This window comes from Halichoerus grypus, chromosome 13, assembly GCF_964656455.1.
Source record: "Halichoerus grypus chromosome 13, mHalGry1.hap1.1, whole genome shotgun sequence".
Taxonomy (NCBI): domain Eukaryota; kingdom Metazoa; phylum Chordata; class Mammalia; order Carnivora; family Phocidae; genus Halichoerus; species Halichoerus grypus.
Genome location: NC_135724.1, coordinates 23,170,049 through 23,193,930, shown reverse-complemented (window position 1 = coordinate 23,193,930; position 23,882 = coordinate 23,170,049). Strand labels below are relative to the sequence as shown.

The 23,882-nt window shown below is 39.8% G+C and overlaps 1 protein-coding gene across 5 annotated transcripts in view; it reads left to right on the top strand.

Moving 5' to 3' along the window:
- The window catches only part of LOC118518185 (uncharacterized), a 287,064-nt gene that overhangs the window by 2,715 nt on the left and 260,467 nt on the right, over nucleotides 1-23,882 (top strand). For all 5 annotated transcript variants that reach the window (XR_013443298.1, XR_013443299.1, XR_013443300.1 and 2 more), the window contains exons 2-4: nucleotides 49-132; nucleotides 3,025-3,141; nucleotides 14,967-15,148. Coding sequence is in view for 1 of the 5 variants with exons in the window: in XM_078060293.1 (XP_077916419.1) it covers nucleotides 15,040-15,148 (109 nt within the window). In the remaining 4 variants the exon portion in view is untranslated. The remainder of the gene's footprint in view (nucleotides 1-48; nucleotides 133-3,024; nucleotides 3,142-14,966; nucleotides 15,149-23,882) is intronic.

The window sequence follows — 23,882 nt, the reverse complement described above, 5'->3', positions numbered from 1 at the left end:
TTAACTCTACTGAAAAATGATCTTTTTCTCCCCTACCTTCCCAATTAGGTACAATTTTCACTGATTTACTACATCTACACCCTTTCTGTGATATGCCCCAAGGACATATTATTTCACAACATCTTAACAAAGGTACTGAAACTTTTAATGTACCAGTGAATAGCTTGTATAACAACATTTACTTATAGAATATACAAATACTGTATGTTTGCTGTCTGATATTTCAGTTTAAACAATAACCATTATTTGAAGGGTAGATCTTCTAGCAAAGCAAATCTCATCAAGGGAGAAAATCAAAACATGCAGTGGCCCTCCCAGGATACACTGGTCATTGGGAGGAAATTCTGAGAAATTCATTTTGCCATCTCTTTTCATGATTTGTCATTTAATGCTCACATCTTGGTCCCAAGGACCAAAGGAAGAGTGGGAGTGATAGTTCACCATTTTTCTTTTGAGAGGGAGAGATGTAAAGAATAGAGACCCATTCGGCTAAGGTTTTTAAAAATGCTAAATGGTTTAACCCAGGTGTTCCTAATATAAAAATTGCTTTCTGCTTCATTCTCACATAATAAATGAGGTTTCATAAGTTCCCATACACAAATGTATATATTCATGCATTAATTTATACTTGCTCAATTCTGTGATTTATGAACAAGGTAGGAGATATTGAAGCCCACGGTCCTTCCCATTTGGGTCTTAATTTGTCTTGTATTAAATTTTGTTTATGAAGCAAATTTAAGATTTGCTTTTGCTCTAAATATATGCTTGGGATTCCTTCATTTAAATTCATTTAACAACACCATCTTTTCTACCCCAGCCACACAACACCCTAATTTGTACCTGGGTAGGGTTTCTCTTTCATTCCTCTGCAGCTGTTTATGATGTAGGTAGATACACTGGCGCAAAAGAGTTGCTTTAGGGATCTCAGGACAAAAAGAAAACTACAGAGTTGGCTACATTTTATCAACTCACAGGCTGACTGCTGAACTAGCTTTTTAAACCTGTCTAATTGTAATGATTTTAAGGTTGGAACAACTGCAAATTAAACAAAGCTTAACAAAGATGTTGGTCCTAGCAAGTAAACAGATTATTAGGGGTGCCTGGGTGGCTCAGTCGGTTAAGTGTCTGTCTTTGCCTCAGGTCATGATCCCAGGGTCCTGGGATGGAGCCCTGCATCAGGTTTCTTGCTCAGCGGGGAGCCTGCTTCTCCCTCTGCCTGCTGCCCCCCTGCTTGTGCTCTCTCTCTCTCTCTCTCTCTATATATATATATCTGACAAATAAATAAATAAATAAAATATTTTATTTATTACCACTATCTTCTCCTATCACCACTTTCTTCTCCAAATCCACTGCTCCAATAGCTATCTGCTCCCCTTCTTTAGGGCACACTGCAGTGCACCCATGGGCTCTGGCTGCTTCCTTGAAATTATCCTCATCTTGTCACTGAATCCCATGAGCACTGCTTATCCTTATTCAACTTAACCTTTTCCTGGCAGGATTTGACACCACTGAGGGCTCCTAAAGCGCTCTCTCCCAGGGTGCTGGGGGGCTCAGTCATTTAAGCATCAATTCTTGATTTCGGCTCAGGTCATGATCTTAGGGTCCTGAGATTGAGCCTCGAGTCAGGCAAGGTGTGGAGACTGCTTAGGATTCTCTCTCTCCCTCTCCCCTTCCCCCTTGCTCTCTCTAAAATAAAAATAAATAAACCTTAAAAAATAAATGTAAGGATGTTCATTTTTTAAAAAAATCCACTTTTTAGCTTAGTATTCAATATCACCACTATCTACTCAGTTCCTATGACCAAAAGCCTGGTAGACATTCTTGACTTCTTTAACCTGCAAACCTAGTAAAGACCAAGTCCTGGGGGTTATACCTCTCAACTCTCAAGTCCATCTATCATTCTGCATTTTTACCACCATTCCCATAGTCAAGGCCACCATCATTTATATCATGAACTATCCCAGTAGTCCCCAAACTGTATTCTTATATCCAGGCTTGCTCTCCTCCAATTCATTTTCCATGCTGCTGAAATGACTGTAATTCAGGTTTATGCCTTCCACTGCCCTGCTTAAAATCCTTGTTGTCCTTAGAATAACACCCCAATTTGTTAACATAATTTACAAGGTCTTCTGTATCTGAGTCCTGCCTTCCGCTTTAGCCTGATTTCATGCCATTCTTCCTCTTGCATTCTTTGCCTCTTCCACAGAGGCCTTCCAGCAGCCATTCCTGGGTATATTGTACATACTTTATTATGCTTTCAGGCCTGGAATACAGTTCTCCTCTGCCCACTCTTAGCAAACACCCACTTGTCCTTCACGGCTCAGCTTGTATATCACTTCCACTAATCTTCTAGGGGTAAGGCAAGTGTCCTTGCAGCAGGGTCTCATTGCATCCTCCATGTCTGTAGCAGTATTATCCACGTCTAGTTGTTCAAGCGTCCCTCTTCCTGTGTTCGCACCCTCATACAGCCAGTGTCTACTATACGTCCTGGCACGTGGATGAGCCAGTGTCAACCTGCTGACTCAGTCCTTCAGCTAGTCTGAGCTTTGGGCCATTTTTCAAACACACATTATAATCTCCCATCTTTGTGCCTCTGCTTGTGATGTTTTCGTGCCCAGATTCCCCTTGCCTTCTATGCCAACCTCTTCTCTCTCTACCTATTGTTAAGCCTCAGCTTAAATTCAGCTTCTCCCACCATGCTCTCCTAATTGATATGGTCAGTCTTTCCCTTACCCTAGGAAAACGCAGTTGAAGGCAACATTTTGCATATATCTTCTGAACGCTTATACAACCTCCTGAAGTCTATCCATGGACCCCTTTCGTTTTCTGTAGAGCTGAACACAGACTGGCGAGATGGTCACTAAGCCAGTTTTCTCTTCTTCCTGAGCACATAGCTAGCCTACATTTCCTGGCCTCCACTGCAGTTGGGAGTAGCTGTAAGACTGAGTTTTACACCATTTCCAGATCAAACCCTTAAAAATCCCTCACATTATCTTCTGCATTCCTTTCCCATCTGTGATGTAGATGAGTATGATGCCCATAGAAGCCACATGTTAAAGATGTCCAAGCCACAAGATGAAAGGAGTCTGGATCACCATGTGGAGGAGAGGCGCCCTCCAATCAGATATAAGTGTGTGAGAGGTAAGATATAAGGCTTATGTGAGAGGAAAAATATTTTTGTTGAGTTTGAAATATTATATATTTTTGTGTACATTTATTACAGCAGTTAACCTATTTTAACTACTATACCAGATTAAAGACGTCTGGTTTGTAAAGAGATAGTAGAATGATCAGTGGTACCAGGGGTTCAGGGGAAGGGAGAGATAAATAGGAGAAGCACAGAGGATTTTGTGAAACTATTCTGTATGTAACTGTGATAGTGGATATATGTCATCATACATTCATCAAGACCCATAAAATATACACTACCAAGAGTGAACTCTAATGTGAACTATATAGGCTGTGGGTGGTAATGATGTGTCAATGCAGGTTCATCAGTCATAACAAATGTACCACTCTGGTGCAGGATAATAGAGGGGGAAGCTGTATGTGTGTAGAGTCAGGGCATATATGGGAACTCTGTACTTTCTGCTCAGTTTTGTGGTAATCTAAAACTGTTTTAAAAAATAAAGTGTATTAAAAATGTTTTTAAACCTGTTTGCCCTTCAACAATATTTGGTTTGAATTTGCTTTGGTCACAAACTGCCTGGGATGTTCCCATGTAGCATGGAACCTAATAATATATATATATTTAAGATTTTATTTGCTTTAGAGAGAGAGAGAGAGCATGAGCTGGGGGTGGGGAGGGAGAAAACCCCAAGCAGGCTCCATGAAAAGCATGGAGCCCGACACAGGGCTCCATCCCATGACCCCAAGATCATGACCTGAGTTGAAACCAAGACTCAGACGCCTAACCGACTGAGCTAACCAGGTGCCCCTGGAATCTGATAATATTTATTTACACAAGGAACAATCCACTAAGTGACACAGCAATCCTCAAACTGCATGCACCAAACACTAGAGCTTCAAAATATATGCAAAACAAAAAACCAGATAAAGCTGAAAGGAGAATTAGAAAATCCACAATTATATCTGGGGCCTTCAACACCCATTTTTGAGCAATTGCTAAAACTGTTAGACAAAAAAAGTCAGAAAAAATGTAGAAGAACTAAATAATACTAACAGCCAAGAGGGATCTAATTGATATTTATAGAGTATTCTACCCAGCAACAGCAGAATATACATTTTTGTCAACTGCCTATGCATCTTTCATTTACATAGACTGTATCCTGAGCTGTGAAACAAATCTCAACAAATTTAGAAGAATTGAAATCATATAGAGTATGCTCTCTGACCATAATAGAATCAGACTAGAAATTAATAACAGAAAGAGAACAAAAAATTTTTGAAATACATGGAAATTATATGACACACTTCTAAATAATTCATGGATCAATGAGAAAGTCTCAAGGGAAATTTTAAAAAATACATTGAATGAAATGAAAATGAAAATAAAATACATCAAAATTTGTGGGACCCAGCTGAAGCAGAGCTGAGAGTAATTTATGGTATGAAATGCATTTGTTAGAAAAGAGGAAAGGTCTCAAATCAGTAATCTAAGTGCCTATCTAAGAAAAAAAAAAGAGCAAAATAAACCCGAATAAAATTGATACACCTTTAGTAAGACTGACAAAGATAAGAGAGAAGACACAGGTCACCAATATTAGTCATGAAACAGTGGATACCACTACAGATCCTGCAGCCATTACGAGAATAAAAGGAGAATACTACAAACATTGTTATGTTCATAAATTTGACAACTTAAAAGAAATGAACCAACTACTCAAAAATCACAAGCTACTAACCAACATGAAATAGACATTTTGAATATCCTGTAATAATTAAGAAAAAGGAACTTTTTTTAGTTTTTATTTAAATTCCAGTTAACATACAGTGTAATATTAGTTTCAGATGTACAAATTAGTGATTCAATAGTTCCATGCAACACCCAGTGCTCATCATGACAAGTGCAGTCCTTAATCCCCATCACCTATTTTTTTTAAAGATTTATTTATTTGTTTATTTGACAGAGAGAGAGAGACACACACACACACACACACACACAGTGAGAGAGGGAACACAAGCAGGGGGAGTGGGAGAGGTAGAAGCAGGCTTCCCCCGGAGCAGGGAGCCCGATGCGGTGCTCGATCCCAGGACCCTGGGATCATGACCTGAGCCGAAGGCAGAAGCTTAACGACTGAGCCACCCAGGCGCCACCCACCCCCATCACCTATTTAACCCATCCCTCCACCCACCTCCCCGCCACTATCCATCAGTTTATTCTCTATAGTTAAGAGTCGGTGTCTTGGTAAGAAAATTGAATTTGTAATCAAAAAGCTCCTGAAAAAGAAATCTCCACGACCAGATGGTTTCACTGGAGAATTCTACTAAATGTTTAAAGAGGACTTAAGACCAATTTTATACAGTCTTTTCCAAAAAATTGAAGAGGAAGGAATACTTCACAGTCATTTTATTTTATTTATTTTATTTATTTATTTATTTTTTAAAGATTTTATTTATTTATTTGACAGAGAGAGAGATAGCAAGAACAGGAACACAAGCAGGAGGAGTGGGAGAGGGAGAAGCAGGCTTCCTGCCGAGTGGGGAGCCTAACGCGGGGCTCGATCCCAGGACCCTGGGATCATGACCTGAGCCGAAGGCAGACGCTTAACCACTGAGCCACCCAGGTGCCCCTTCACAGTCATTTTATGATGGCAGCACAGATACTAAAGCCAGACAAAGACAATGCAAGGAAAACAAAATAAAACTACAGACCAAAATCTCATGAATATAGACACAAAAATCTCTAACATTTTATCAAATCAAACCTAGCAACATATAAAAAGAAGCATACGTACGTCACCAGCAAGTGGAATTTACTTCAGGTATTTAAAGCTAGTTCAATATTTAAAAGTTCATCAATGGAAAACACATGTTCATAGAAAAACTTGCCAGGAATGTTCGTTGCAGCATTATTCATAATGACCAAAAAGTGGAAACAACCCAAATATTATCAACCGGTCAATGGATAAACAAAATATGCTATATCCATCCAATAGAATATTATTCAGCCATAAAAATGAATGAAGTACTGATACATGCTACAGCACAGATGAGCCTTGAAAACATTATGTGAAAGGAGTCACTCACAAAAGGCCACGTATTGTATGATTCCATTTATATGAATATCCAGAATAGACAAATACGTAAAATCAGAAAGCAGATTAGTGGCTGCCAAGGACTAGGGAGTGAGGAGAAAGGTGGTGACTGCTGAAGGGTATGGAGTTTCTTTTTGGGTTGATGAAATATTTTGGAATTAGTGGTGATGGTTTAAAATCTTGGGAATATATTAAAAGCCGTGGAATTGTATGCTTTAAATATGTGCATTATGTTGTATGTTAATTATCTCAGTTAAAAAGCCAATAAATGTACTCTGCCATATCAACAGTCTAAATAAAAATCTTATTATCCTCTCAATTGATGCATAAAAAGCATATCACAGAATTCAATACCCATTTGTGATAAAAACTCTTAGAAACCTAGGCATAATGGGACAATTCCTCAACCTGATAAAGAAAATCTACCAAAAAACCTATAGCTAACATTATACTTAATGGTGAAAGACTGAATGCTTTTCCCCTAAGATTGAGAACAAGGCAAAGATAGCTACTCTTCATGTTCTTGTTCGGCATAGTACGGGGGGTTTCAACCAGAGCAATAAAGCAAGAGAAAGAAACAAAAGACAGGCAGATTGGAAAGGAAGAATATTTATTTATTTATTTATTTATTTTTTAAGATTTTATTTATTTATTTGAGAGAGAGAGAATGAGAGAGACAGCACATGAGAGGGAGGAGGGTCAGAGGGAGAAGCAGACTCCCTGCCAAGCAGGGAGCCCGATGCGGGACTCGATCCCGGGACTCCAGGATCATGACCTGAGCCGAAGGCAGTCGCTTAACCAACTGAGCCACCCAGGCGCCCGGAAAGGAAGAATATTTAGATGGAATTATCAAATATAAACAGAAAGTTAGTTGAAAACCCAAAAGGAAAGACCATTTCAATAAGAAATTTCTGGTTTCAAAATAAAAGAGAAATCAGCAGAATTGATCCCCAAATTTATGTCGAACTGGCTTAAAAGTCTCACTATAAAGGAGTAGTTATCACGAATAAGTACAGTCAGAAAAAGTGACATATAGGCACCGAAATGTTGAGAAAGGAAGGGAGAGTTTAATTAGCTAACTAAAGAGTTAAGCTAACTAAAAGTTAACACAAAGATAAGCTGTGGCAGATATCACATAATATATATAAAATAGTAAAAATTGATAAAAGAGAAAATGAGAAAACTAAAGAAGGAAATGATATACAAGTTGTAGATAAGAAAGAAAAAATATTGAAATGAATCTGGAACAGGTAAGTAAATATTAGTTGATAAGAGATGCTAAAGAAAATGTCTTTATAAAGCTGTAAAGGAAATCTGATTATACAATCATGTTGCAAGTAAAAACCATTATTTTAATACATTATAAAGTTATGTTTAAGAAATATTCCAACTATGTAAAGAAGTTTGATGGATGAACATGTAAATAATTACATTCTTCTTTAATTTTTGGCCTTATTTTGGATGATATCAGCATCCAGGAAGATTCTTCACTCTCTTGTATTCTACTCCACCTCTACTTATCTGCCTGTCTTTTAAAATTTATTGTGTAATATTGGTTTACCTAACTTTGGAGGTTCATCCATTCAAAACTCAACTTCTCTACCAAGTTCTAACCCATGGAGTATGTCTTCTGAAGACAGTGGGAAACATGAACCAAACAAAGGGGAGTTTGCTACTTTTCATCTTAACAAATTGCTTATCCTGTCTTGCCTCAGTTTCTTGACAGATAAAATACGGAGTCATTTATTCATTCATTCAAAAGATAATTATTTAGCTTCTACTATGTCCCAGGTACTTGAAAGTATCTGGAATGCATTAGTGAACAAAAGAAAGATCTCTTTCTGGGGGACTTACACATTTTATGGGGGGGAGCATAAAAACATAAACAACAAATGTAATACATAAATGACATAGTATGTTAGAAGGTGATCATACTGTAAAAAGGAAATGAGTGCAACAGAGTAAGGACGGTATGGACTGCAGGGTCCTGGGGCATGGTGCAGTTTTCAGTTGGGTGGTCAGGGTAGGCATAATTGAGAAGGAGATGTCTGAGCAAACACTTGTAGGTTAAGAAATTAGCCAAGTGGAAATGTGGGGGAAGAACGAGCCAGGAAGAGCAACACATCTAGAGTGAAGGTCTCAGTTGGGAGCGGATGATGCCAAAGCTTTGTGGGCCATTTTAAGGACTTTAGCTTCACTTTGTGTGGAATGGAGGCCGTTGCTGGGTTTTAAGCAAGGAAATGATGTTTTCAAAGGTGCTGAGAATTTTCTGTAGGAGGCACAGAGAAGAGCAGGGTAAGAAGATGCAGTAGGATTCAAGACATATTTTTGAGGACAGTGCCAGCTGGCTCCATGGTTTTGACCTGAGCAATCAGAACGGTGGTGATGCCATCGGTGGGCAGAGCTGCAGTCAGAGCAAGTCTGGGATACATATTTTTGGATTACATGATCATTGGTAGCCTTTTTTTGTGACTCTTCTCAGATTTGGTGTTTCTCACCATCCCTACTGCTCATCCTCCTCCTCAGCTTTGCAACCCTCTAAGTCTTAGCCTTAAGGGAGGTGGATCAACCTAATTTTCCAGGCAGCCTATTGGCTGGTTCCTCTAACACTTAGTGGTTAATTGTAAATCTCTCTGTTAAACCTTCTCCCACAGGACACTGGTCCTTAAGGGAATAGGAATGATTCCTAGTTGGAAAACACAGAAACAAAAACAAAAACGAAACTTCCTAATACTTTCATTCTTCTTCTTAACATTTTTTCATAAGATTAATTTTTTCTTAAAATTTTTTTGTAAAATTTTATTTTATAATAATTCAATTTTTGGAAGCAAATTTGATACTCATTTTGCAATACTGGATGGTTAATTTCTCTAGATAAGGAGGAAATGGAAGCATTTACTCTTCCAGTGTTTAGTAGAATGTTTGGACCTTGATCAGGAGAAACCCCTCTTTTCTTTTTTAAAAGATTTTATTTATTTATTTGACAGAGAGAGACACAGCGAGAGAGGGAACACAAGCAGGGGGAGTGGGAGAGGGAGAAGCAGATGCCCTGTTGAGCAGGGAGCCCGATGCAGGGCTCAATCCCAGGACCCTGGGATCATGACCTGAGCTGAAGGCAGACGCTTAACTACTGAGCCACCCAGGCGCCCAGGAGAAACTCCTCTTAAGGGTGAGCATGATGTATACTTTCCATATCAATCTAATCTCTGACTTCTTTATTTTGGGTCATGTGTAGGAGTTGTAGAGTTTGCAGTGGATAGGGTGAGCTGCAAAATATGCCAAGTGTCCACTAGGACTTAGGTTGAAACGATAAACTTATTTTATTTTGGTCCCCGCATAAATGTGATAGAGACATTGGTCCCTGTGGTCAGGTTTGCACTAAAGTCATTGCACAGCAAAACTTCCCCAAGGCTACGTTTTTATGCTTCATTTTCAGACTGTTGGTGCCATAGGAGCAATTAAAATTTGTGAATAATGTCTGTTTCCCTCTTGGTAAATAACGTGGATGGCCTGCAGTCTGTTCATATTCATGGCAAGGGATTTAACAGGCTATTGTGTTAGTAACAATGTAGATACAAATTGTAAACATTTATCATCTCCAAAGTTTCTTGCAATTTCCAAAGCAATGCCAGTTGAAACAGATGCTCTAAACCTCCATCAAATAAAACAATCTTTAGATGATTTTCTCCACATTCTTCAAAAATATTGTCTCCCCATAACAGCTAATTTATTATATCAAATAATATTGTAAAACCTTCTAGAAAGTGAATAGTAATGGATGAAAAGTTTAATGCAATGTCCTTTAAAATTGATTTCCTGTCTCTTTAGATGCTATGAACTATTATTAAGATATATCAATAACTTGTGGTAGCAGGTTCCCTTTGCATGTTTATGAGAAGGTAAACTACATATATGCTAGTTAAAATTTCCTGATATATTTATCTACAATCTCAGAATTTTATAATTGATATTCTCTTCACTCATGAAAATCACTGATCCTAATAGGAAAGGTCAAAGATTTGACAAAAAGGCTTAACATTAAACTAAGAGGAGAGGAAGAAGAGGAAAATCCTTCAGAATTATTATGTCTCCTAATACAGCAGGTTGGAGGAGACAGACATGGATCAACAAGTACTGATCATAAGTCCTTGAACTAAGCATGTGGGAATACAAAGAAATATGAGGCATGGGTTTGATCCCAAGAGGCTCACAATCTAGCTGGCAGGATGGTCAAAAGTTAAAAAGCACATGGGCAAAAAGACAATTAAGTGGGTATCAGAGAAGCATAGTTTAGGCATTTTGAAAAAGAACGATTTTTGTGAGATGATCAGGAAAGACTTTATGGAAGAAGTGAAATTAAACAGAGATTCAGGGGAGGTGAACTCTCAATAGATGAAGAGTGGGGCGGGGGTGTGGGGTGGGTAGGCAGAGCACTGGTGAGAAAGTACTTCTTTACCCCAAGTAAAGAGAGGAAGGCAAAAGAGAAGCTGGCAGGCTTGGGAGTAGTGGTGGTGGGACTGGGAGGCAAATAGGTTTGATGAAAGTGAGAGATAGAGGTATGGCAACAAAAGGAAGCAAAGCCTGGAAATTTGAAAAAGTTTAAGCTGTTTAGACTCTACTTGGAGACCCGTCCACTGTGAGGAGCTTGGTTTCTGGGGTAAGGATTCAGGCAGCATAGATTAAGTCCCAGCTCTGCCACCTCCAAACAACACGTTACTTAGTGATTTTGCTTCTCTGAGCCTCAGTTTCCCCACTATCCAATGGAGATTTTATCTACCAAGCAGAGTTCTGAAGGCTGTGTGAGACATTTTCATTGTCACATTAGCTGTCATTTCCTCTCTAGTAAATGGGTGGTGCACAGGGAGGCTTGGCAGAGGAAAATGACATCATTAAAGGGATGGATGTGGTATTTTGGGATCATCGATTTTGTGATGGCATGCAGGATGAACTGAGGAAGGGGAGCCTGTGTGTGTGGGGAGGTGGGGGGAATCAGGAAAATGAGCTCAGTAGACCATACACAAAGGCACAGGGCCTTGAACTAGGCCATGGCCAAGCCAGTGGAAATGATGAAGTGAATATCAGGAGGAGGGATGAGGATTTGGTGAAGATAGAGCCAAATGTAAAAAATGAAATCCAGAAGAAAAATTTGTTGATTTCAGGATGAAGAAAGAAGTATCAAACTAGTAGAAGAAAGTACGAAGGACAAATCTCTAACGGACATTTGGTTTTTCATTTTTTTCTGCTTTATTTTGCTTTGTCTGCCTAGTGCTTTAACCCATTCTTCCCTTCAGGTTAGCTGCTCTATTCTCTCTTGATATACCCTTTATCTGGCAAATCAGAGTCCTTTATTTTCTTGGCACAATGACTTGTCTGGAGGTGAGCTCGGCACGCGGCGGAGCCAGCCAGAGTCCTTCTCTAGGATTTTTCTACCTGAAGATAAGTCCTCGTGGCCTCTCTGGGTATAGAAGCTAAAAGGATATCAATCTGGAGAAAGCTGATGGTAGGAATATATGAAGCCAAATGGAGACCATAGGAAATGAGAGAAGCAGAAGGATAGATTTATAAGTTTGATGATGTTGAGATTAGTTTCATTTCCTAAAATCCACAGAGTTGCCCTGATTTCTGTAGGATTTCTTTTTAAATTTCTGTGAGCTAACTACTATCCTTCTAATAAATCCTTTTCCATTTAGGCTAGGTTATATGAAAAGACACCAACAGATTTGATTGAACAGAAGTTAAATGTTTCTGCAAGCGAAAAAATTATAAACAAAATCAAACCAAACAAATTGGGAAACATTTGCAACAAATATAACACTACAAAAAAAAAAAGTAACTATTCTTATTACATGGAGAGAGTTTACACATCAGTAAGAAAATACTAACATTTCAAGAAAAAAAATGAGCAGAGGCCATGAACCACTTGCAGGAGAAAAAGTACAAAAAATACAATAAATAAGAATCTGCCTCAATAACAATCCAAAAAAAATATAAATCAAAACCATTAGATATGCTATTTCACTAATCAAATTGCAAAGGTGAAAAATATGGTAAAACTGCTCAGGTACAATGTGTGTGAAGGGTATTCCAGTTCTCTTGAAGGTGCTCTGTGTATCAAGGGCCTTAAAAATCTCCATAACTTTTGATTGAAACATTTTCCTTCTAGCGGAATTATCCTAAGGATATAATCAAAGATGTGAACAAGGTTACATGCAAGGATGTTTATTGCAGAGATAATTATATTAGCCTAATTGTAAATGTCTAATTGGGTGATGGTTGAATAATTAAGGAGAAATGGACGGTTGTATAATGAAAAATTATGAGCCAATAAAAACCACGTTTTTGGAAAATACTTGACATGGGAAATGCTTACCCTATGATACTAATGGAACTCAAGTAGGATGCAAAATGATGTGATGCGGTTCCAATTATTATTATCATTTTTGTGTGTGTGTATATATATGTACTAGGATGTGAAATGGAACTTTTTCTTTTGTCTGTTATTGAATAGACAGAAGCTGAGAATAATTGATAAGAGTATCCTCATATTCTCAAGAAAGGGGTTAAGACACAGTCCCATAGTATTTAGTATAAATTTTAAAAATGAGAAGAAAAGGGGCGCCTGGCTGGCTCAGTCGGTTAACCGTCTGCCTTCGGGTCAGATCATGGTCCCAGGGTCCTGGGATCGAGCCCCGCATCAGGCTCCCTGCTCCACGGGAAGCCTGCTTCTCCCTCTCCCACTTCCCCCTGCTTGTGCTCGCTCTCTCTCTCTCTCAAAAATAAAATCTTAAAAAAAAAAAAAAAAAAAAAAAGAGAAGAAAAATTAAAGAAGCCTAGCACTCACCACTCCCACCAGGAACAATCTCTATGAGAGGTTTTATTTGAAGGGAATTTATAGTTTAGAGTGTACTTATAGAGATCCGAGTGTGCTGGATGCTGCCCTTGGAGGTATCTGAAGGTGGGAAGCTGGCTTGGCAGATGGAGGGGGGGCAGCAGTGGGACCCAGGCCTTGCTTTTACCTTTGGGGTAAATGCGTGTGGATTTTCCCATGGGATCTGTGGGGTGGGACAAAGAGTAGGAAAGACCAGGGCCATTGCCTCCTTCTCAGCTCCAAGTCCCCGAGCTCCAGAAAGGACTGGGCTCACAAAAGAGAGAAGCATTGCCTTAATGTAGATCACAGGGGCCTTTTTCATTTCTGCACATGCAAGGGTTCTAGTATCTGAAAGTGACGGGCCAGCCGTGGCTCAGCCTGCATCCTGGCGTAGGGCCGAGCAGGGAGAACTGAGGAAGCAAGCTTGAAGGCAGTGATAGGGGGAAAGAAATCAAGCTGTTTTATCTTTGTACTCTACCTCACTCACCCTGTTTAATAATTGCTCCTAAAGGCACCAGTTACGGCTGGGGAAAAAAAATACACCAAAATGGTTATCTTTAGATCATCTCTGGGCGGTGAGAAGACAGGTGCTTTTCAATGCCTTCTTGATATTGTCCCTGTACTTTTCAAATTTTCCAAAATAAAACATATGCACTTTTATAATAATTTAAACAGACATAAAAAAGAAAGGTGGTGAAGAAATGGCTCAAGAGAAAAGACCCAAGATTAGAGCTTTAAAAGGGAAATGGACTGTCTCCTTCTTGGTCTAGTGAACTGTGCGTTAGATCAGTGTTCCTGTTGACGCGCCTTTTGTGTGACTCCCTCCCTTCATTTTCATGCCACCATGCCGGTGCTGACCCTCCCACCTCCCCCATAGAGACTGCAGTGAGCCCATAATTAGTGACTTGCCTCTATTCACCCCCACACCACTGGCAGGACCATCTTTCCAAACACCATCTCTTCTCTCGCATTGTTTCCCAATCGTTCCCCAATGACCCACACCCTCCTACTTCAAAAGCAGTCCAGTTTCTTCACAGTCTCTTATGAGGGCGAGGCTTAACCTCTGTGGGCTTTCCAAAGTGACCGTTCAGTCAATTCAAATAATAACCATTTCCTGGAGCTCACCTGGGCTCCTGCCCCTTCTCTCAGAGAGCAAGAGGCACTTGGTGTGGGAGTTGGTTCCATGTGAAATAGAGATCTCTACTTTTTCAAGCACATAAATAGAATAGAGATATATAAACTCCACAGGTGATGGGGCCACGCAGTGTGTTTTTGTGTGTATTTCTCCATATCACACACTACATTGCTTAGCACATAATTGTCTCAGCAACTATTGTGGAATTGATTGAATCTAAGAAGTTATGGAACTATTTATCTGTTAATTCATTACCAAAGCTACTAGGATTCTGGCACACAAAATAGCCCATCGGATCCAACCTTTCCTGAATCTGGTAAATTTTCTAAATCATCTTTCTCTTTTTTCACTTCTGGTATGTGGTCATGTGAAAGTAGTTTGACATCAGAATATCTAACATGTAGAATTAGAGAGGGGACTTAGATAAGATACAACAATCCTTATTTACATCCATTCAGTGGGTAGGGGGATGGGTGAAATTCGTGATGGGGATCAAAGAGTACACTTATGATGACGAGCACTGAGAAATGTATGGAATTGTTAAATCACTATCTCCTACCCCTGAAACTAATAATACACTGTATACTGGAATTAAAATAAAAGAAAACTAAAAAAATATTAAAAAATCCATTGGTACTTGCAATAAACAAACCCACATATTACTATTGTCATTTAAATTTGAGCTTCCAAACAGGAATTATTAAACATACAGCAGTCCCCCTTTATTTGCGGTTTTGCTTTCCAGGGTTTTGCTTCCCTTGATTTCAGCCCCATCAATAAGCCAACTGGAGGCAGGCAGGTGCTCCTCCTGCTGACGCATGGTCAGAAGGTTACTAGTCGCCTACCCCTACGTCACGGTGCCTGCATCATCACGTCACTTCAGCTCATCACGTAGACATGTTCTCATCTCGGATCGTCTCAAGAAGGGTGAGTACAGTACAGTAAGATATTTTGAGAGACAGAGATCACAGTCTCGTAACTTTTATTACATTACATTAATTTATAATGGTTCTTTTTATTATTGTTATTCTTAATCCGTTACTGTGCCGAAGTTATAAGTAATACTTTATCACAGGTATATATGTATAGGAAAAACCTATATAGGGTTCAGTACTATCTGCGGTTTCAGGCATTCACCGAGGGTTTTGGAACCTATTCCCTGTGGATAAGGCGGAGGGGGACTACTGTACGGAAAACATCTCCCTCCTCCACAACCTAGGAAAACATTTTTTTCTTGACCTTTCAAAAAGAGCCAAGGAAATAAAATAGAGGCTCATACTTGTTTTCTCCACACTTAAATTTTTTTATTTGTAAATAAATTTACCCTGAGTCCACACAAGCAAAGTATTAATTAAAGTGCAAATAAGAGAGAGAGATTGGACATAGAAGTCAAATGTTCTTGCATGTCTGCAAAAGGGTCATGTCCAAGGAGACTTACCAACACTAAATGTTTCTGTGAGCTGCGTGTTTCAGAAGGCTATGATATAGTGTATTAAATTTGATTTGACCTCCTTAACAAACATAGTGCTGATCATAGTACTGATCTAGCTTTAGTTTTTAAGTTTGTTTGTTTGTTTGTTTTTTTAACTCCTTATTTGACCTCACATAGAAACCCACAGACACATTTTCCTCAGTTCCCACCCCTCTTCCACTGGAACCCCCCCAACCTTGTTCTTTGTAGCAGCAATGCTGTAGTGCGGACCAGGCTTGTGTTCTGGGTTAAAGCTCAGGGGAGCAGCCTGCATCTCTGGAAGACCCTAAAACCCAGAGGCAGCTGGGATCTTCCACCCTGAACCCAACTCTCCATTCTCCACAGCCTGGTTCCACCTCCCAGAGTTCCCCTCACCTCAAGCCCTTTCTTAAGAATAAAACACTCTAGGCTTCTGGCGTTTCCCTACCATTGGGTTGGCTGGCTGTGGAAGGTGAATGCTGGGCTGTTCCTGCTGATGGCAGAGGCAGAGGTATGTTCACAGCTGGAATTCAGAACTCCTTTTTCCATAGAAACCATAGGAACTGTGGTGTACTGTTAGGTAGGTTCTAGAGTACGGTTAGAACCCAGATGAGGTATGTGAGTCAAGTGGACTTTCATGAGTTCTTCTGGGCACCTACATACTCCTTTTAGGTTGTTTCCTTAGGAAAATAGCTCTGAATTCCAAACAACTGACCATAAATTATCTTTGTGTAGAGGGAACCCCAGGGGCAGAGGCCTAAATTGTTTGCTGTGAATCCAGACTGGTGTGGGCCCCTTTGAGGGGCATAGCCCACTCTGCCCTCACTCCAGGCCCCAGACTTCTGAGCTGTTAGAGAAACCACAAACCCCCTTAGAGTGAGTACCCCAAAGGGAAATAATAGACCTCAGTGGGGAGAGGGTGTGTTAAGGCAGGAAAGCAGGAGGCTCAGGGATGGTAGGGGTGAAGGTTTCCAGAAGGTCTTCTGGCCCAGTTCCTAGAGGTTTTAACAGTGTTATACTGTTTTTGTTTGCTTGTTTGTTTCTTTGTTTTTAGAGAGGGAGGAGGTGAGGGGCAGAGAGAGAGAGAATCTTAAGTAGGCTCCATGCCCAGCGTGGAGCCCGACTCAGGGCTCAGTCTCACAACCCTGAGATCATGACTTGAGCCAAAATCAAGATTCTGAGTCACCCAGGTGCCCCAACAGTGTTAACTGTGAAGGTAGTATCTATAGACAAGTTCCAGAGTGGTTGGCAAGAGGGTTATAATAAAAAACAAGTGGAATGAAGAACTAAATCTTTAGAGTTTTCTATGAAATGGAGTCTGGGAGTGGAGTTATTTTGTGGTCTGGTAATAGAGTACATCACAGGTGTGTATGTGTGGGGGGCATTCCACTGTTCAGCTGGAACAAAATAAATGTATGGCTATAGTGAAGGCCACAACAACCTAGCTATGACAGGAGGTGTGACGGCAGCAGCAGGGAAACAGATATGCTTTTAAAATGATGAATGAACTGGAAGCCACCATAAAGTAGGAGAAAAATGATCATGGCCATTTGTGAATCTGTGTGGGTTCCCATAGGATCAGAAGGAAGAGATTCAGGGGCACCGGAATCTAGACACTGAGATGAAGGGGTCTGATCTAGATTTAGCAAATAATTACTGTTCTTGTCACTCTTTGGATTGTGCCCTGGGCAGACCTGGCTGCTTTTATATATCTTTTAGTGTTCGGCATGGTATCATGCATAATAGGGTAGCCCTCAGTAAGTGTTACTGACAGCCTAAGCAAATAAAACTAAGTAAAAGAAATACATCGAGGTTCAGACAAAAGGCAATACTGAAGACTGTAGGTCTGGAAGCTGATTTCCGTTTATAACTGTTGAGTGTTCCCATCCAGTCTTTGCCTTGAAAGGAACTCAATTATGAAGAGAAACCAGCTTTTACTGTGATAGTTTAAAGTTTGTTCTATGGTGTTTAAAAGTGGTCTGCTAGGGCTCTGAACCTTCTCTCCCAACTGGTAAGTAATAATGTTGAGGGCAAGTTGGGAAAATCTCAATGGTGATGGCAGCAGTGGTGGTGGTGGTGGGCAGGAAGGAATTTTTTTTTTTTTAAAAGATTTTATTTATTTATTTGAGAGAGAGAATGAGAGAGAGAGAGAGAGAGAGAGAGCACATGAGAGGGGGGAGGGTCAGAGGGAGAAGCAGACTCCCTGCTGAGCAGGGAACCTGATGCGGGACTCGATCCCTGGACTCCAGAATCATGACCTGAGCCGAAGGCAGTCGCTTAACCAACTGAGCCACCCAGGCGCCCTAGGAAGGAATTTTTGATGAGAAGCATAACATGTATTCTGGCTCCTGTAGCCAGAAGGAGCTCTCCCAGGCATTGTGAGTGGAGTATGACTGCAGCTAGAAAGTGGCCTTTCCATCAGAAAATCCCACCTAGGAGGAAGCGCCTGGGTGGCTCAGTCAGTTAAGTGTCTGCCTTTAGCTCAGGTCATGATCCCGGGGTCCTGGGATTGAGCCCCATGGGCTCTCTGCTCAATGGGGAGCCTGCTTCTCTCTCTCCCTCTCCTTCTGCCTGCCGTTCCCCCTTCTTTTGCTCTCTCTCTCTGTCAAATGAATAAATAAAATCTTAAAAAAAAAAAGAAAATTCCACCAATGTGTTACATTTTGATGCATGAGTTAGGTGTAGGGACAGAGGACTGCCTTGCTCTAGTCTATGTAATGGACAAAATGTATGCAACCAAACTATTTCATAAATGCCAAATGATCTTACTCATGAAAAGTGCCATTAATCATCTTTTGATTTAACAAGCATAATATTGAACTCCTAATATGTACCAGGTTTCAGCCTTCCAGAGGTACTGGAGATGGCCTCAAGTTTCTGTGCTTTTATGACTGTAATTCCTCAAAACCAGGGACTTAGACTATTTCATTCATTCTTTTATTCCTTGGGGTCTCTTTTCTGGGATTTTTCAATGTGGCAGTGGAAGCTGTAGCTCTCTTTCTTCTTAGATTCCAGGACAGAGGCAGACATGTCCCTTGTCACTTGGAGGGCCTTGAGAGAATGAGCCCTAAGTACAGGTGGAAGCCAAGTGGAGAGAGAGATGGGGCAGGACAGGGAGCACATCCTGATGGTTTTAGATGTAGTTATGAAGTCTTTGCTACTTCTCCCTTTCCATCATCCAGTTTTATGAACCGTGAAATTGCCTAAGGTGGTTTGACATGGGTTTCCATGGCTTGCAGCCAGGGAGTCCTGATTTACACAGTATGCAACACTGAACCCATCATCTTTCTCTCCAAAGCTGTATCTTGTCCTGTATCCTGGTTAATGGTTCCACTTCCCACCCTATCCCCTCAGGTCAGAAACCTGGGGGTCATTCTAGAATCCTCCCTTCTCATCACCCCTGACAGTCAGTGATGGTCATCAAGTCTTAATGATGTTGCTTTTAACTATCCCTCGAACCCATTTCCTTCTCCCCAATCCCATGGTCACCACCTTCAGATAGGCCCTCATGAACTCTTGCCTAGGGCTTTGCAATGGCCTTCTACCTGGGCTCCTTTTAATCTCATCCTTGTTAAATCCATCCTCCACATAGCAGCTAATAGTAAGATGCAAAACTAGCTTTGTCGGTACAATGCCCCAATTTCCTACGACCCAGTCCTAACCTCCAATATCTCACTTTTCATTTTACACTGTGTTGATCAACAAAAAAGTTTATTTCACATACAAACCAAGTCCAGGCTCTCATGTTCGTAGCTATGATGGCTTTGATACTGAGGAAGAGAGATGGTCTGTTTCCATGGACTTAGTCTTTAGCAGTCTTTAGTACTTCATTTCCTACAAGATAGAGCCTAAATTTTATAGGTTGTCATTTAATGACTTCCTAATCTCTTCAAGCCACCTCCCCCAACTAAAACTCTGTAAAAATCATTGCTTCAGCAGACTGCTCTATAATACAGTTACCTACCAACATCTTTCCCTCTGCTTGTTTGTTAATACAGAGCTTTCCGCCTGTGGAGTTCTTTACTTCTGCCCATTCACTTGTGCCTACCCTCAAGGCATTCTACCTCATGCTGATTTCTTGTTCTTCCAGCATCTAAGTTCTTATTGTTTGCACAATTCTTTTTATCACTTGTTATATACTGCTTTATATTGATATTTGACTCTTCATGAGTATGTCCTACTTCTGCCACAGGTTTTCAAGCTCTGTGAGAACAAGGACAATGCCTCAAGTCTCAGAGTGTGCCTAGCATATTGTCTTGTATATGGTGGGTACTCAATAGATGTTCATAGATTTTCTTCTGCTGGATCCATTCTCTTGAGTCATGGCAGACCCATGCTTTGGTGAATTTTTAATAAACGGGTTCAGAGAAGATAAGGGGTTAGTATCCAAAAAATGTAAAGAACTTATACAACTCAACACCCCCCCAAAATAATTCAGTTAAAAAATGGGCAGAAAACATGAACAGACATTTCTCTGAAGAAGACATACAGATGGACAACAGACACATGAAAAGATGCTCAACATTACTCATCATCAGGGAAATGCAAATCAAAGCTACAATGAGATATCATCTCACATCTGTCAGAATGTCTAAAATAAAAAACACAAGAAACAACAGGCTTTGGTAAGGATGTGGAGAAAAAGGAGCCCTCTGGCACTATTGGTGGGAAAGCAAACAAGTGCAACCACTGTGAAAAACAGTATGGAGGTTCCTCAAAAAGTTAAAAATAGAACTAGAACTACCCCATGATCCAGTACTGGGTATTTATCCAAAGAATACAAAAACACTAAGTCAGAGGGATGCATGCACCCCAGTGTTTATAGCAGCATTAATTACAATAGCCAAATATGGAAGCAGCCCAAGTGTCCATTGATAGATGAATGGATAAAGAAGATATGGTACACACACACACACACACACACACACACACACACACACAATGGAATATTATTCAGCCATAAAAAAGAATGAAATCTTGCCATTTGCAACAACATGGTTGGAGCTGGAAAGTATAATGCTAAGTGAAATAAGTCAGAGAAAGACAAATGCCATATGATTTCACTCATATGAGGAATTTAAGACATAAAACAAAGGAAAAAAAGAGACAAACCAAGAAACAGCCTCAACTATAGAGAACAAACTAGTGGTTAGTTACCAAGAGGGAAGGTGGGGGGGTGGCTGAAATAGATGATGGGGATTAAGGAGTGCACTTACGATGATGAGCACCGGGTACTAACATAACACTGTATGTTAACTGTACTGGAATTAAAATTAAAAAAAATAAATGGGTTCAGAGAAGCCAAGGCCAGTACATTTTAACTTCCCAATGTAAAAGTTATTCAAGGTCAAAATCCTCACTTCCCACAAAGGGGATAATCACTTTTGTGAGGTGCCTAGCAACAGTCTTTAAGTTCTACTGAGCAAGTCCCAGGAGTCTGTAACTTTTGTGTCAATGAAAATTATAATTACTGAGTATAATTACAATGCCATGGAAATCATGAATATTATAATTCATGCATCTGTAAAATTGCCATTTCAGGGCTCATGAAAGATACAAGCTCAAGACAAAAGAGAACAAGAAAACCTTGGAACCAGATTTCTGGTCACAATAAAGAAATTACTTTAAGACAGTCTGGGACTATAATTTTTAACTCTAATTTAATATATTTCTATTTATTTCTGAGTGCTTCACATATTGGAGCTCATGAACATAGAAATTCTTCTGGTATTTCTATCTATTTTATTTTCCTGCTCTCAAATTCTCTTACCTGCTTTCATAATCTCTTATGATTATGATGAGAATTTTAGTCAACATCTGATTATCTTAATATATAAGGCAGTTTCTCTAAAGGTCTTAAACATAAGTTACATTTCATTTATCCTCCCATAGAATTTAGCATTCTTCTATTGTAAGTGACATTTTGTACTTAATTGGCTGATTCAAAAAAATGATTTATTGGCTCATGTAGGTTGAAAGTGTAGGGCTAGATCGAGCTTCAGGTACAGCTGGAGTTAGAACCAAAAAGATGTCATAAATATTTGGTTTCTCATCATCTTTTTTTTTCTGCCAAGTGTTGTTTCTAGTCCTAGACTAGTAGCAAAATGGTAGCAACTGCTTCAGGCTCTATATCTCTTCAAGTTTCAAGACAGTGGGAAAGAGTGATATTCTCTTTCCTTGAAGTACCAACAAATGGATCTCATTAGTTCTCTGTGTTTATGTGCCCACCTCTAAACCAGTTACCATGGCCATGATTTACTTAAACCTGGTGGGGAGGCATGGTAGGCACTCCTGGCCTCAGTGTAAACTGCTCCACTAGAAGTTTATGGACTAATAGTGTAGGTGAATTGATATTGGTCTTGCAGAAATCCACTTACTGAATTCTCAGGAGCAATCAGCCTTATTGACCACATCCTCTTTTAATAATATTTTCTTGGCTTTTGTGATGCTCTAGGCTCTTGGTCCCTTTTTTTATCTGGACATTGAAAGTTCAACTCTCTCAAGGCTATGTCCTAGGCATCCTCCTTACTGGCTTCTATTCTAGGTGATTTCATTCATACACAAGGCTTTAATAACCCCCTAAAAACCAAAGCTTTGCAATTCCTCTGCAACCCAGAGGAAACTCTGCACTTCTGTCTCCAACTGCCCACTGTCTTTTCTATTTTGTTCTCTTAAAGTCACTTCAGACTCAACATGTTCAAAACCACATCCCTTGTCCCCCAAACAAACCTAGTCTGAGCAGTGTTTTTTGTTGTGGTGAACTGAACCATTATCTATCTAGTTCAGCAAGTTGGAAGCCTACATACCATCTTTAACATGGCCTTACACTTACTCCCCATTGCTTAGCTTATCTATTGCCAAGTCCTACAAAATTTACTTCCTCAATATCTCTCAAATATTTCCATTTCTCTCCACCTTTACAGCCACCTCTTTAGTCCAAGCCATTACCTTCAATCATCTAATTACTACCCAAGGTCTAAACTAATTCTCAGTGGTTTTTTTTTGTTGTTGTTGTTGTTGCCTTCTTTCAGTCTATTTTTAATTTTTTAGTTAGAATGCACTTTTTTTTTTTTTCAAAATGCAAATTCAATGACTCTCCATTGGTCTTAAGATACAGAACAAAATCCCTGCCATGGTCTATAAAACTTTGCTGATATGGCTCCCTCCTGGCTTGCCATCACTATAACTCTCCCTATTGCCTTCTTGCCCTTTCCAGCCACCATTGTAGCCTTCTTTCACTTTCTTGACATACTGTGGGAGACAGAATAATGGCCCCCAAAGATGTCCATGACCTACTCACCAAAACCTCTGAATATTCCTTTGTATGGCAAAAAGGACTTTGTAGATGTGATTAAGTTAGGGATCTTGAGATGGGGAGATTTTCCTGGATTATCCAGGTAGTCCCAATATAATCACAAGGGCCCTTATAACTGCAGAGCAGGAAAATCAGAGAAAATCAGGTGGAGAAGGAGGTGTGATGATGGAAGCAGCGGTCAGAACGATACGAGGAGCAGATGGCAAGTCAAGGAATGCAGGCAGCCTGTAGTAGCTGGAAAATGAAAGGCAACAGGTCCTCCCTTAGAGCTCTCCAAAGGAATGCAGCCCTATCAACACCTCAGTTTTAGGACTTCAGAACTGTCACAAAATAAATTCATTTTGTTTTAATTCACCAAATTTGCGATAATTTGTTAGAGTACCAATGGCAAACGAATACATGCACCATTGAGCTGAATTCTAATTAATTCTAACAAATTAAGTTTAAGAACTAGTAAAGTTAGCAAAAAACTTTTAAGTATGTTTGAAAAAACTCAGGCATGTGAATTGACTTTATCAAGTGTAAGTTTATGAAGTTTAAATACAGACTAAATACTCCTGATGAAAATTTAGTGCCTGAATAGAGATAGGCTGTAAGGATAAACCACGCACTGGATTTCAAAAACTTCATGCAATAAAGGTAAAATGTGTCATCAATAATTTAAAAATAGTGATTGCACGTCAAAATGAAAGGTTGGATCTCTTGAGTTAAGTAAAATATATTTTTAGAATCAATTTTACCTGTTTCTTTTTACCTTTTGTAAATATGGCCATTAGAACATTCAGAATTCTATATATGGCTCACATTGCTATTTCTCTAGGTAAGTTCTTCTCCAGACTAGAGAATACAGTTCAAGAGGGCAGTTTTTTCATCCTTGTATCCTTTCACACACTGTC